Source organism: Ischnura elegans, chromosome 7, assembly GCF_921293095.1.
Source record: "Ischnura elegans chromosome 7, ioIscEleg1.1, whole genome shotgun sequence".
NCBI classification, from domain to species: domain Eukaryota; kingdom Metazoa; phylum Arthropoda; class Insecta; order Odonata; family Coenagrionidae; genus Ischnura; species Ischnura elegans.
In genome coordinates this window covers 114,369,677-114,383,095 of record NC_060252.1, presented here as the reverse complement: position 1 = coordinate 114,383,095, position 13,419 = coordinate 114,369,677, and the positions used below count along the sequence as shown (strand labels likewise).

Below are 13,419 nucleotides of genomic sequence, written 5' to 3'. Positions count from 1 at the left end.
TGAATTCTCTTGCACTAAATCATCACAACTAGGTATCTCAAGTCAGCTAATGAAGTGTGTTGCAGGATAAAACTGAAAATTAGTCAATGAACTCTTGCAAGATTGGTGGGAAGACAACCAGGCTCTTTGACGACAATTTAACTACTTGTGATGCAACCTAAATAAATAGAAATTTTTAAAAATTTGGGAAAAAATTCGATTGTTTAGATCATTTGATTATTTTGATACCTGGATTATCGATCTTCTACTGTATAAATATTTGAGCTCTTAATTTTTTGTTTCATTCTATCTGTATTTATCTAATACTGGCAGGGAAGAGTATTGAGGGCCGGATTGTGAATTAAAGGATAGCTACATTGTTGACTCGTTCATTATCTGCCTCTCAGATTACAGTTTTGTTCCTTAAAATTGTTTTAGCTGGAGAACCAGCAATAATTTAAAAGAATACATAATGACTTACAAATGAAGGGAAAAACAAAAAAGTTTACTTATACATTTTAGACAAGATACCTATTTTGCGTCCTCTTGATTCAAGTAAACAGGACAGAGGTGGTAGCAAGAATATTGAGTCCCAAGGTCATTTGTTGATCTCATATTTGCATTTATGAATTGAAGATGAAGGTAGAAGGATTTTACGCCAATTGTGGAATAGGTGCTGGGGCTTTAATTAGTGCATATTTTACCAATTTTCCAGATGGAAACCATCAAAAATGAAGATGGTCATAACGAGTAGAGCTCTGGAGATTGATTTTACATATATTATTTCCGTGAAAGGAATTTCTTTTAATGGAATATGATTACACTTCATTTGAGTGCAAATGGTTTTGTGCAAACTAAGCTAAGCAAGTCACTGTGGAAAGGAAGGAAATTGTCATCAAATGAAGTCCAAAATGTGAAAAGAATGTAGGGAAAAAAAACAGGAAATATATGTATAACGTCTTGCGATGAATACATCTCGAGCAAGTCTATCTATAGCACCTCACGGTGAAATTCTAGAGCATGGCTACTATTCTGCATTATGACAATCATATATGATGGTAGTGTTGTTCTACGTGCTCTTAATGAGTTGGGAAAAAGCCCTGAAAGCATCACCGTGAAAATTTTGAAATAAGAATTTCTCTGCCCTCTGTGTAGGAGGAGATCTTCATGGTGCTGATCATAGAGGGAGCTAGTGTACTACAAAGAGTATTAGGTAAGAGCATTGTGCTTTATTGATAATTAGTTTGAATTCGAGTCTTTCAAAAGTTATCTAGGTCATGCGTTGGATTCCAGACTGGAGAGATACGTTACTTTCAGCAATTTTCATTGATAAAGCTCTGAAACTCAATTGTGGATGGATGTTCTCATACTTTCATGTGCACATTTGATTACTATTCGTATGAACCTGATGTTTGTTACTTCTCCTGGGAAATTCTACAACGTAACTTAAGTTACAAGCTGACTTAATCCTTATGAATTATGCATTCATTTTGGCAGCTTAGTCAGACTACTTTCAGTCCCATCAATAACTCTTTGTTACAGCTGGGACAATGCCCAAGAAAAATGTATGTATTTAGTGGGCATATAACTGAAAGTCAGTGATAAAAATGTGCTCCATTTCATTTTTACGTTTATTAAGTTTTTGTAGGATTCTTATTAATCAATATAGAACACAAGAGGCGGGGAATCGAGCTATGTAGCCTCAAAGGTGCAATAAGGAATAAAAGACTCAAATGGCCGTATAAAATTCCCCAACGCTTGTCCACCGTGCTAAAATGAATGAGCGTGTTGGTGGGTGGGAAGAGGTGAGTTTCACTGCAGGGAAATCTCAACTGGAATACACTCAAACACATACATACACACATGTATCCAAAACAAGATCCTTTGTGACCCAAACTAAGGCCTCATGGTCAACATCCAGCAATTCTTTGACTCTCAGAATTTCAACCTTTTGTTGAAAATGCCTTTTTATCCTTCCGCTCGCTCAGGTGCTTCACAGGGAGGACCAATTTGTGTGTCATAATACGCATTCGTGCTGTTCCTCATCCTATTCTGACCATTGATTGATTGCAGACAGTAGATTGCCCTCTGCATGGAAGGAAATCCTATCTAATATTATTTTTTTAGAGAAAAATAAGGGATTTTCTACTTGAAAACCTCTTTTACTCAGTAAATGAATACTTGGGAGTGGACTGAGTGATTAATTTTACCTATATTTTACTATTTTATGAGTTTGTATTTTGTATTATCTTGTATATGTATTTTGTGCAATTTATTTACATGCCTTATATCGATGCACAATGCTGTAATTGATCTTTGGGCAAATAAATACTATAATTATTATTGACTATGCTCTTCTTGGAGCTAATTTCTTCTGGGGTGTTCTCTGCGTGAGACGTTTCTTAGTATGTACTTGTGTGTTTACATCTACCAACAACTAGGCATACTTAGCTGGGACTCTCCGGCCCCCAGATTGCCGATGCCTTGTATTGGGCCCCCTCATTGCTCACCAACGATTTTGTTTTGGTTGCATGTGAGAGAAGAGAGAGTGAGTGTGTGGATGGCTGTTCTGGTTGAGAGGTTCTCTCTCCTCTTCCCGCCCACACCAACACATTGAGTGATCCTTTGCTTCAAGTGGGACGAACGTTGGGAGATATTACAAGGCCATTTGAAATGCCACAAATGATAGGAGAAAATAATTAGCTGATAATTATTATCATTAATTATTTTATTATAATTGTTTTATTCTTTTCCTATCATCTTTTCAGGAAGGACAAGAGGCCTCTCCCTGTAAATGAAATTCGCGATCAACATGTAAAAAAGAAGAAGAAAAAGCATTTGAAATGAGAATTTGTACTTGCAAAAAATATATTCTATTTTACATCTCCATATTTCCACTGTTTTATTTATTATTTCATTTTCACTTTATTACTTCACTTCCACTTAATGCAGGCTGTATTAACTGGGTCAATCTCATTTCCGTATTTTTTGATCTGTCAACTTTCCCATATTTTAACTTGGATGGATGCAAATAAATCAAACGTACAGCTTCGTACAACAGTTGTAGTGTCATTTTTTTGTATTACAAACTAGTAGTTTTGTAATTATTGCTAATATTGGATGAATATCTTATTAGATTTGTCTGGTTAGTGATGACCACAGGGAGATATTTATCTTGACGTATTTCTTAGTGTTTACGGCTCAGGTCGGGTGAGCATTCCTGTGTATTAGAGTACAAGGCTGAGCATTAATGTTACAATTGATGTTTTTCGACATAGATCTTCCAAGCAATCTCTTGCAAAATAACTCCTATTCTGAGGTGTTTTGCGGAGAAGTGGTTATGCACTAGTAAATTGTTCTTCTGTATTGTTAAATAAAAACTCTTGGACTATGTCGCCGTGTCAATTCTTGGGTGGTCCCAACGTTTCCCGACCAATGCTGGTCGCTTATTCAAGGGATTCTGATGAGGTGGAAATTTAAATTCATACATGTAGGTATCTATGTCAGGTGGTGGGGGGAGGGGAGGTTGGAGGAGTTGGTGGTTGATAGTAATTCTGGATTATGGTTTGCCAAGTGTGACTATTTTAAGACCGGTCCCAGTTAAAATTGTTCATCTCCTCTCTAGTTATTTCTATGGCCCCTTTGACTAGTCTCTGTTTGAAACCTTTCACTTTGGCAACAATTTTTACTTCCTTAAGGTCTACAGGGTAGTTTCCTTCATCAAAGAAAACGAAAGGCATTGATTGTGATTTGTTACCCACCATTAATGTATTCATAATATACAAATTATTTGGTTTTAGAAATACCGGTTTAGACGAATGGCAAGGGTCAATTTTATCCTCATTTGAAAAAGGCCAGATTGGCGCCCATGCGATGCCACTCCACGTGACGTCACAGGGACCTAGTTTCTACACGAGCAGATAGGAGCTTTACATTGTCTGAGATTACTAATGCATGCATGAGGCGCAGAGCTCAAGGAAACATGTCTTAATAATCACTTATTAAAACTGGCTAAGGTTGGAAAGTTTTCTTCGTTTGATAAGGTATTAATAATCCTTATTTAAGCCAAGCGCTACCAGCTAGCAGGGTACTCAGCTACCCGCTAGCATCCTGCGTCGTATCAGCGCTCAAGCCTCCCTCTAGGTCACCTCACATGGTGGCAGCGGGAACGAGAAATACGTCACACGGAGAGATTTCCCGGCATTCATACTTACCCGTCGCGTTTTCGTGCGCTTGAAAATTGTCACTTTTCATTTAATCGCGAAAAATAGATATCGTCAACTACAGAAGCAGAGTTCGTCGCAGCCAGCGAGGGTGCTAAAGAATTGTTGTGGCTTCAGCGGTTGGTTGGTGAGCTTGGTTACCTTAGGGAACAAGTGCCAAATATATTCATTGATAGCGCAAGTGCTGTGAAACTTACTAAAAATCCAGAATTCCATAAGCGCTCAAAGCATATTGAAGTGCGTCATTATTTTGTGCGTGAGTGTTGTTTAAATGGTAAAATTGCAGTCAATCACATTGACGGTGAAAAACAAATAGCTGATATTTTGACGAAACCACTCGCGTGTGTGCGTTTTGAAATGCTCCGAAGTGAAATGGGTGTCTGGAAGCATGAATGAGCGAATGAATGGATGAATGCTTTTTTTTTCTTAATGAGTTCAGTTCTGTGCAGTGACTTAGGAGGAAGTGTTGAAGTTAAATGCACTGCACACCAGCGACACCACGGAGTGGTAGTGAACTAACAAGAGTTGCTATTCTACACAGGGTCAGACCCTGGTAGTCCTTGTGTGTGTTTGAAGCGATGTGCTCGCGTTCAGTACCGAGTCTTGTATGGGGCATTATTTTGCCTAAACTTTAATAGTAAGCTAAGTGAAAAGTCATTAAACCTACAGCCAAAACAGACCAAAAGTGCCAGAATGTAGAGAATCTACTATTTAGATGAAGCTTTTTGTAAGTCTGTATGAAAAAGCATTCGATTTCTTTTCGGATTCATACGAAGTTTTTGCATTTTATGGATCAATCTATTGCAATCTTTTCGATGGATGCCGCATTCCAGGAGAGTATTTTTTTGTAAAAAAATTTTTACTTCAATGGTACTCTATTAAAACATTAAGTTTTTTTTTAAATATAATGGCACAAAATCAGTATTAAACAAAAGTTGACTATCGACTCCGAAATAAAACTAATCTGCAACGTAACATGCATATAAAAACATGGGTGTCAAAATGACACCCTCCCGGCATTCTAGGGGATACAAATTTCCCAGCATTCTAGTGTTAAGCATGTGTCTATCCTGCTGTGCGGGTGACGTGATATCACATCATAAATAAAAAAATTCATAGCCAACAAATTAGAGCCAAGAAAATTCTTTCATTATTTTTGCACACACATCAGCCTCCTTGGCATAACAATCAGGTAATTAGCAACACAAACAAAACAGTTGCCAAGAGGCAAGTTACTAGAGACACCTAGCAACATAAATAAAATAGATATACAACACTCCCACATCAAGTTCCAATTAAATTTACAATAACATTTCAATTTACACCCTTAAATCACAATTACATATTACATGACAATACAATTATGCATTACAAATTTAACCTATCTGGTGGTTTTATAAGTCTTTTTGGTGTACTTGTTGTTGTCATCTCTTCATTATTTTTACACCCAATATTTTTCTCAATCCTGCAATCCAAATCTTTACTTGGACCTTCATTACCCTTAACATCAACAGGTTTCAATAATATTCTACCACTTTCACTCTCAATTGGGTTCATCACTTTGTCATTAGTTTCACAATCAATTGGACTTGAATAAGGATCAATTCTACCATAAAAAGGTTCCTTGTACAACTCATTTTTAGTGTTAATTTCTTCGAAGTCACTATTCATAACATGCCCTTGCTCCAAACCTGAATTGAACTCGCACGTTTTAATCATCTGATCAGCATGTCTACGCCATATTAAATCTTCATTTTCAAGTTTAACAATATAATTTCTGCAGCCCAACACTTCTTCCACCCTACATTTTTGCCATACTCTTCTGTTAGCATTCCGATAATCTCTAGCATAAACAATTTCTTCTACATCAAAGTATACCTCCCTACCACTTGGTTTCCAAGAAGGTTTGCAATCTAATGTAGTTTCTTTCAGATAATCAAATCTACTTCTAACTTTCCTATTGAACATCCTATAAGAAGGACTTTCATTGGTTATCCAGTGTGGAGTATTTCTATAGCTAAACAAAAATCTATTTATCAGTGTATTTAATGAGCAACCTTTGTGTTTATCATCACTTAACAGTTTACATAAAGAATATTTGAAAGTCTTAACAGCATTTTCAGCAGCACCATTGGTTGCTGGATGAAATGGAGCAGAAGTAACATGTTTAATTTTATTCACAGCACAAAAGTTTACAAATTCTTGTGAAACGAACTGCCTTCCATTGTCACTCACTAGCAATTTTGGTATTCCAAACCTTGCAAATATGTCTCTCAATTTTTCAATAGTTGTTTCTGAATCTAGCTTTGCCATTTCATATGCCTCAGGCCATTTTGAAAAGCTGACTGGTACAATGAGATACTGCTTACCTTTAATTGGATCTAGGAAATCTGCATGAATTCGATCAAATACCTCTTTAGTTTCTGGCCAATTGATCACTTCACATTTCTTTGGGTTTATGCTATTTGTCATACAAACATTACAACTTTTACAAAATTTTTCAATTTCATCATTTAAATTTGGCCACCAAAAATAACCTCTGGCTAAATTTTTCATCTTTGACATTCCCATATGAGTAGAATGCAGCTCAGTTAATAGATGAATTTTAAACTTCTCTCAAATGACTATTCTATAACCCCACATGATTGCTCCATTTTCAATACACAATTCATTTTTCCTTTCAAAATAAGGCTTCAATTCCAATTAATCGCAAGTATCTAACCATCCTGACTTAATGTAATACAAAACCTTACTATAAGAACCTTGTCTTTTTTGTAGCAATTCTTATTTGATCATTATCAATATAGGTACACAATTACTAACTAAGTTGATATAATCATCCACAAAATTCTCAGTTTCATCATTAATGTCATTTTCATCAACTGGTAAATGTATTTTATTGTATAGCCATATTCAGACAGAAACAACGCACACCTCTGTAACCGATTAGCTCCCATTTGTGGAATACCTTTATGTTCACCAAATAATGCTATCAAAGGCCTGTGATCTGTCTCCAAAATGAATTTTCTTCCCAATAAGGATTGAGAATTTTTTTTTTATTGACCAATAAATTGCTAAGGCTTCTTTGTGAATTACAGAATAATTCATTTCAGCAGGTGATAGAACTCTTGACACAAAGCATATAGGTTTTTCCTCACCATTCTCAAAAATATGCACCAACACCCCAGCAATTCCCTTACTGCTGGCATTGCAAATCAATTTTACTGGTAAATCAGGATTATAATGCACTAATATCTCATCTGATGACATAATTCTTTTAACTTGAATGAAAGCTCTCTCACAATCATCATTCCATTCATATTTTACTCCTGTTCGCAACAATTTATACAATGGACCTAATACTTTTGACGAATGTATTAGGAACGAATTTCCCATAGTGATTGCAGGTACCAACGAAAGATCTAACCTCAGTCGCATCCGTAGGCCTGGCGGCCTTAACTATAGCTTTGCAAGGATCCTTCCTAATTCCCGCAGCATCAATAATATGACCTAAGTATGAAATTTCTGTTTCAAAAAATTTACATTTATCAAAATTCAATCGAAATGTAGCTTCTCTAAGTCTGGAAAAAACTAACCTCTAGTTATGTAAGTGTTCTTCATCACTTTTACCAGTGACTATGACATCATCCAAGAAATTTTTTACACCGTCCACACCCTGTAACACTTTTTCCAACTCTTTTTGAAAAACGGAACAAGCAGGCTTCACACCAAATGGCAAACTATTAGGAATATAAATACCTTTATGTGTACTCCATGCCAACAAAGGTTTTGTTTCTTCCCCTAGCTCTAATTGATATAAGCATTTGACATATCAAGTTTTGACAATTTCTTGCCACCTTTTAACTGCTTGAAATATTTCCTCCACTTTGGGCGTGACAAGATGATTGACATCATCAAGATAACGATAATTGTAGCCTTGTAATCAGCACATAACGGAACATTAAAATTAGGTTTAAGAACTGGAAATAATGGTGTTCCCCATTCATTATTATCTTCTTTGGTAATACAACCTTCAGATTCTACCCTGTCAAGATCCTTCTCAACCTTAGCTTTAAATGAAATAGGAACTTGATATGGCTTACAAAAAATTGGTCTTACACCCTCTTTTAAAGTCAATTGTATTTTGCTCAACTTGTAGCAACCTAAACTTTTCTCAAATAAATCCTTAAACTCTCTTATCAATTCATCTTTCTTCTCATTAAAATTGACATTGCAAATTTCAAAAACATTTACCTTGAATAAGCATATTAACCCATTAGTGCATAAAGTTATTTTTGTCAAATATTTTTTTAAAAAGTTATTATTCCGGCTACTTAGGTTCATTTCAACTAATTTATGCAATTTTAAAATTTTTACAATCAATAGTTTAAATAATACAGCCTGTCCGATATATCGGACGCGATGCACACCCAGTGAGAAATGGGTGGTGGAATCCACGTGGAACCCACGTGGAATCCACGTTGAGTGGTGGATATTTGGTGGTGGTGGATATTGAGTGGTTGGACCCACGTGGAATCCACGTTGATTTCAAGTGGATTTGTGGTGATTATCATAAAATGTTAAACAGAATTTCTAATTTGTGGAACTTAACTCTCTGGTGTGACATTGCGTCATTTATCATCCTGAAACCACGCTAGTTATGTGAAAATGTATCGCACATTCTATTTTTATATAATTCGTGGAAAGGCAGCCATGAGAGCACATGAAAAATCGTAGACACATATATAGAAGGTTTAGATATAGAGTGGTTGAGGTTTTAATGGTTTTAGGACAGCACCAACTGCTGTTTTAATTTTTCCACCAAATTTCCACGTGGGTTCCACGTTGATTCCACGACCAAAAACACGTGGTATCCACGTTAATTCTCCACGTGGATTCCACCACCCATTTCTCACTGGGCAGGGGGCAGTAGTGTGGGTTGCTGTAGTGCATTCCTATAGAAGTTTTGCTAAAATTATTTAATAAATTAGTACAATAATCGTGACATTGATTTGATGTTAAAAGATGATACATAAAGAGCATGTAAACTAGAAACATTATACATTTTGACACTTTGACATGATATTCGTAGAAAAATTTTGGATGAAGACCAACGTTGCATTTATTACAAAAGGATTTTGCTTTCCCTTTGCAGTCTACTGTGCAGTCTTTAGGTAACAATAAATTGTGTCCATAGGTATATGCGATCAAATCTAACAGAATCAATGGGTACATGAGTTTGATTTCCTTGGATAGATGATTTTCAAACATTTTTATCATAATCAAGGCAAGTGACCTTCGATATTTCAAAAGAGACTTTTTCTGTTCAGTCATTTTTCGTGCGTTTAGGCTAACTTTAGCCACCACCATTAATTCTATCTTATTCTGGACCTATATGAAGCAATAAACTGGTCCATTTGATCAACTCCACCCATCCCTAGGCTATGAGATGAGAAAACTGTTGGCTGAGCTACAGAAATCTTGCTTTTCTTCTCTCTTGACCATCTTTTTGTAGCAACATAAATTTTTCATAGTTTGTTGCAATAGTGACGACACAATAATCTTTTCTCCTGACAAGTTATCATACTTTGAAAGCAATGGGCACTTCTTTCTTCCTTCTTCACCATTAACTTTATCTTGAGAGGACAATTTTCTACTCTATTCCCCTGAATTGTACCACTTGCACAGATATTTATAGAAGCAAGGTGCCCAATGAGTTTCACCGAAGTGAATTACCTAATAATAAAAAAATACTCCTATCCTTTATCTGTTGGTACATTAGCAGCATTTAAAAGGGGTACAACAACATTAGACCACTGCACTTAGACCAAATTGCCAAGGGTTGTTGTCATCTTTACCAGAGTACACTTGAAATGTTAGCACTGGTACATATATGTATATACCGTATAAGCTTGTGTATGAGGTGCACACGTGTAAGAGGCGCACCCCTATTTTGAGCATCGGAGCTATGAAGAAAAAAATTTTGCGGCATTTTTTTATACTATCGCGCGGTGTTGCAGACGTACGCCTGGAATTTCGACAGCTATCGAATTTTCCTCTTTCAATATTAATTGAAAGAGAAAATTTTGATAACTGCGGCGGTAATAGCGGTATAAGAGTAGAAAGAGTTCCGATCCTCTCTTCGCATACGCCGTCGCTCTACGATGCTTGTCCTACTCACGAACAATTTTGTTTAAATGCTCTCGCAGGAGTATTGCAATACAATTGCAGCCGTGGAAAATTTTAAGGGAAAACACGACAGGCATTTAGCATGAACCTTCCCCAGAGCTTGGACAACAATCGGGGCAATCTCAGCGCCGTAGGATAATAACCACGTCGTAGATTTAACGGAACCAAACTCGGCCCTCCATCAACCAATGCCTCTGCCGTTTTTTTCCCTTTCCGAGACCCCACAGGAAAATAGGAAAACATCAAGTTACAGGGGAACAATGAAAACGTGTTTCATCCCTACCCCGTCTCACATCTGACCTTGATCGATCTCCCAGTTTATGGAGGCCAAATGCAAGGGGAGTCATCTACTGAGCCCGAGGATATCTCGATAGCTTTCAATAATTGTATGACACGCACGAGGTTCAAAAAAAGAAAGAGATGTAGCGCGACGCATATCTGACAGAATTTAAGTTTTTTAAGCTCTAATTGTTTGACACAAAGATTTATAGTTACAACAAGGCTACTAATATTCAAATTAGTCCAAACAGGTCAATTTCGGAAGAAACAAGCGTAGCATAAGCGCATTCAAACAAGACGAGACGGACTGGAAACTTTAGGCAACGCTAACTGCGTATATCACATTGCTGCGCCTTCGCTGTGAAGGCAACTACGTCACATGCAAGATCGGACGTGTTCTTCCCGTGCTCCTTCGCTCATAGCCTCGTAGCTTGAGATGCGGAGGGGAGGGAGTGCGCTCCTTCCCCTCGGTATTTCGTTGCTTGCTTCGAAGAAGATCGCGCTCTTTCCCCTGGACCTCTCCTTCCGCGCTCTTCACTTATAAGCATTTCTGATTTCTTACATCCACAATTTAGTCCAACAATGAACACACTCGTTCGAAGTTTTGAAAGCGCAGGTTTTGACTCCAATATAATTTTCAGTTGCAAAAATCCTCATATTAGCGTCCGAAGATGATTTTTGGAAAATCAGGTCCTCAGCGTAATGGAAATTACTCGGCAAGACAGATATTGACTATTAACCAGGTATGTCCTTCAAAAATACGCGTTCCTCTACGTTTGATAACCGATTACTATATGCAGTATAAATGCCGCGGAACGCCCACTCGCGGCAGTAAATTTAGCGCGCGCTCCGGAGCGAATCAGCCCGCGCGATCTTTTCTATGTTCACCTCTGGGGTACCGACGTGACGGCGCGATGCTTGCAAGAAATTCAAACAGGAGCATTTTACAAATACGTCACTAAGGGAGAAACTCCCCTGCCTGCCGCTTAATTTTGACCCAGGGTTTCAGATGACTGACTCACGCTGAAAATCAAGGCCACTCAGTTCCCCTTGGACTTGCGACCGGGGAAGGGGAGGGTGGGGGGAGATTAGAAGTTTGTGTAATAGGCGCACCCCCATTTTCGGCTGCAATGTCTGGGAAAAAAGGTGCGCCTCTTACACGCGCTTATACGGTATTTATGTACACCTTATAAGGTCCAATTTTTAAAACCAAATGAATTGGCTTTCCCTGATACATTGTTTTACATAATGCTTCCGATAATAGGGTATCATGCTCTCAACAATCAATCTATTTTCTTCCAGGCCGCCAAAAAATTGGCAGGCAGTTTCAAGCATCGTCAAAAATAGTCTGATTTTGAACAGACGGTCACTTGCTTCACTTTTTGAGCTGTCATTCAAGAGTAAAAATCGTAATATAGTTTCAAATCGGTTACAGCAAATGCTTTCCGGTAAATTCATGGGCACATGATACTCTTTGGACCAATGCACACATTTATTATGATACTAGCCGGCCACCCGGCGTTGCTCATTGGGAAGGATAGTGCCAGGAGACGGGGAAACTTAAATCTTTGGATTCATGGTCATCTCTCAATGGGAAAATATGAATGACCGTATGAAGAAACATGATTTGTCGGAATGCACGGTTAAGAGGTCAGCAAGGATCTTCGTGGGCTATTTATCTGTGAACGGTGAAGTTGCGAGAAAAGGCAGTATTGGAACTGGAAGTCATGTAAACATTGCAGGGTCAATGGGGATATTATTGTAAGGCGGGTGAGTATAAGCAGATGGTGGGGAATGGGTGCTAGGTGGCGCTATGCGCACTTGCAGGGTTCGGTAATGAGAAAATGATACTAAGTGCGCATGGGACGCAATTGAAAGTAGCACTATGGGGTTTGGGAGCATGAGATGCACCTCTGTACAGACTTCGGCCACAATCCATGCAGCCCTATGGAAATGGGTAGCGGACAGACAAACAGACATCCTCTTTTTATATATAAAAAAGATTTAGCTTAGCCTGGCATTACCATATCACCGAGGAATGACATAAAATCCTCCTTCTCCAAAGCTAGGTTCACATTTTTATAGTTTGTATATATGCAACTGAGTTTGCAAATGTAAGTTTGCATCATTATTCACCTACAGAGGTGACATTGGGTATTTGTTTATCTATTGCCAAGGCTGATAATCTTTTTATGGATAGTTACTTACAATATGCTAGTACTCCACCGTTGAATAACATTAATTTCATTTTATAATCATACATGCAATACTAAAACAAAAATTTGAGGTTGTAATATAAGAGCGGTCCTCTTTCGATTAGTTACCAGAACTGACCCCCGTGCATGGTGTCCAATATATCGGACGGTCAGTTTTAATTGTTGATAAAAAATACAAAATAGTATACCAAAACTTGAGGACATAGGAAATGAAAACATCAGCCTTTAGAAGAAAAATACCTTTAAAAGTTATCAACATATTGAGCATAATACTTCAACAAAAAATATTTTACCTACCCCAGGTAAGTGACTGAAACTTTTTTCAATGCCATGTCTCACATAAATGCTTCTTAAGTACGTATATAAATTCAAGAAGGCAACTAAAATACTAGCGGGGTGGTGAAGAAGGACATCCATTTCAACTTAATATAATAATTTAATACAGTAGATTCCGGTTAATTGGGACATAACGGGACTTGTGGACTTTGCCCCAATTAAGCGGCTGCCCCATTTAGGTGAACTATCTTGTATAT

At 37.5% G+C, this 13,419-nt stretch overlaps 1 protein-coding gene across 2 annotated transcripts in view; it reads left to right on the top strand.

The window, feature by feature from the left end:
• LOC124162938 (RNA cytidine acetyltransferase) overlaps positions 1 to 2,868 on the top strand; it is an 82,436-nt gene extending 79,568 nt beyond the window's left edge. The window contains exons 17-18 of one of the 2 annotated variants that reach the window (XM_046539696.1): positions 1,135 to 1,192; positions 2,748 to 2,868. In XM_046539696.1, coding sequence (XP_046395652.1) covers positions 1,135 to 1,156 — 22 coding nt within the window. In that variant the 3' untranslated portion in view covers positions 1,157 to 1,192; positions 2,748 to 2,868. The remainder of the gene's footprint in view (positions 1 to 1,134; positions 1,193 to 2,747) is intronic. The other variant, XM_046539695.1, reaches the window with a different exon arrangement.
• Positions 2,869 to 13,419: the final 10,551 nt, after the last annotated feature.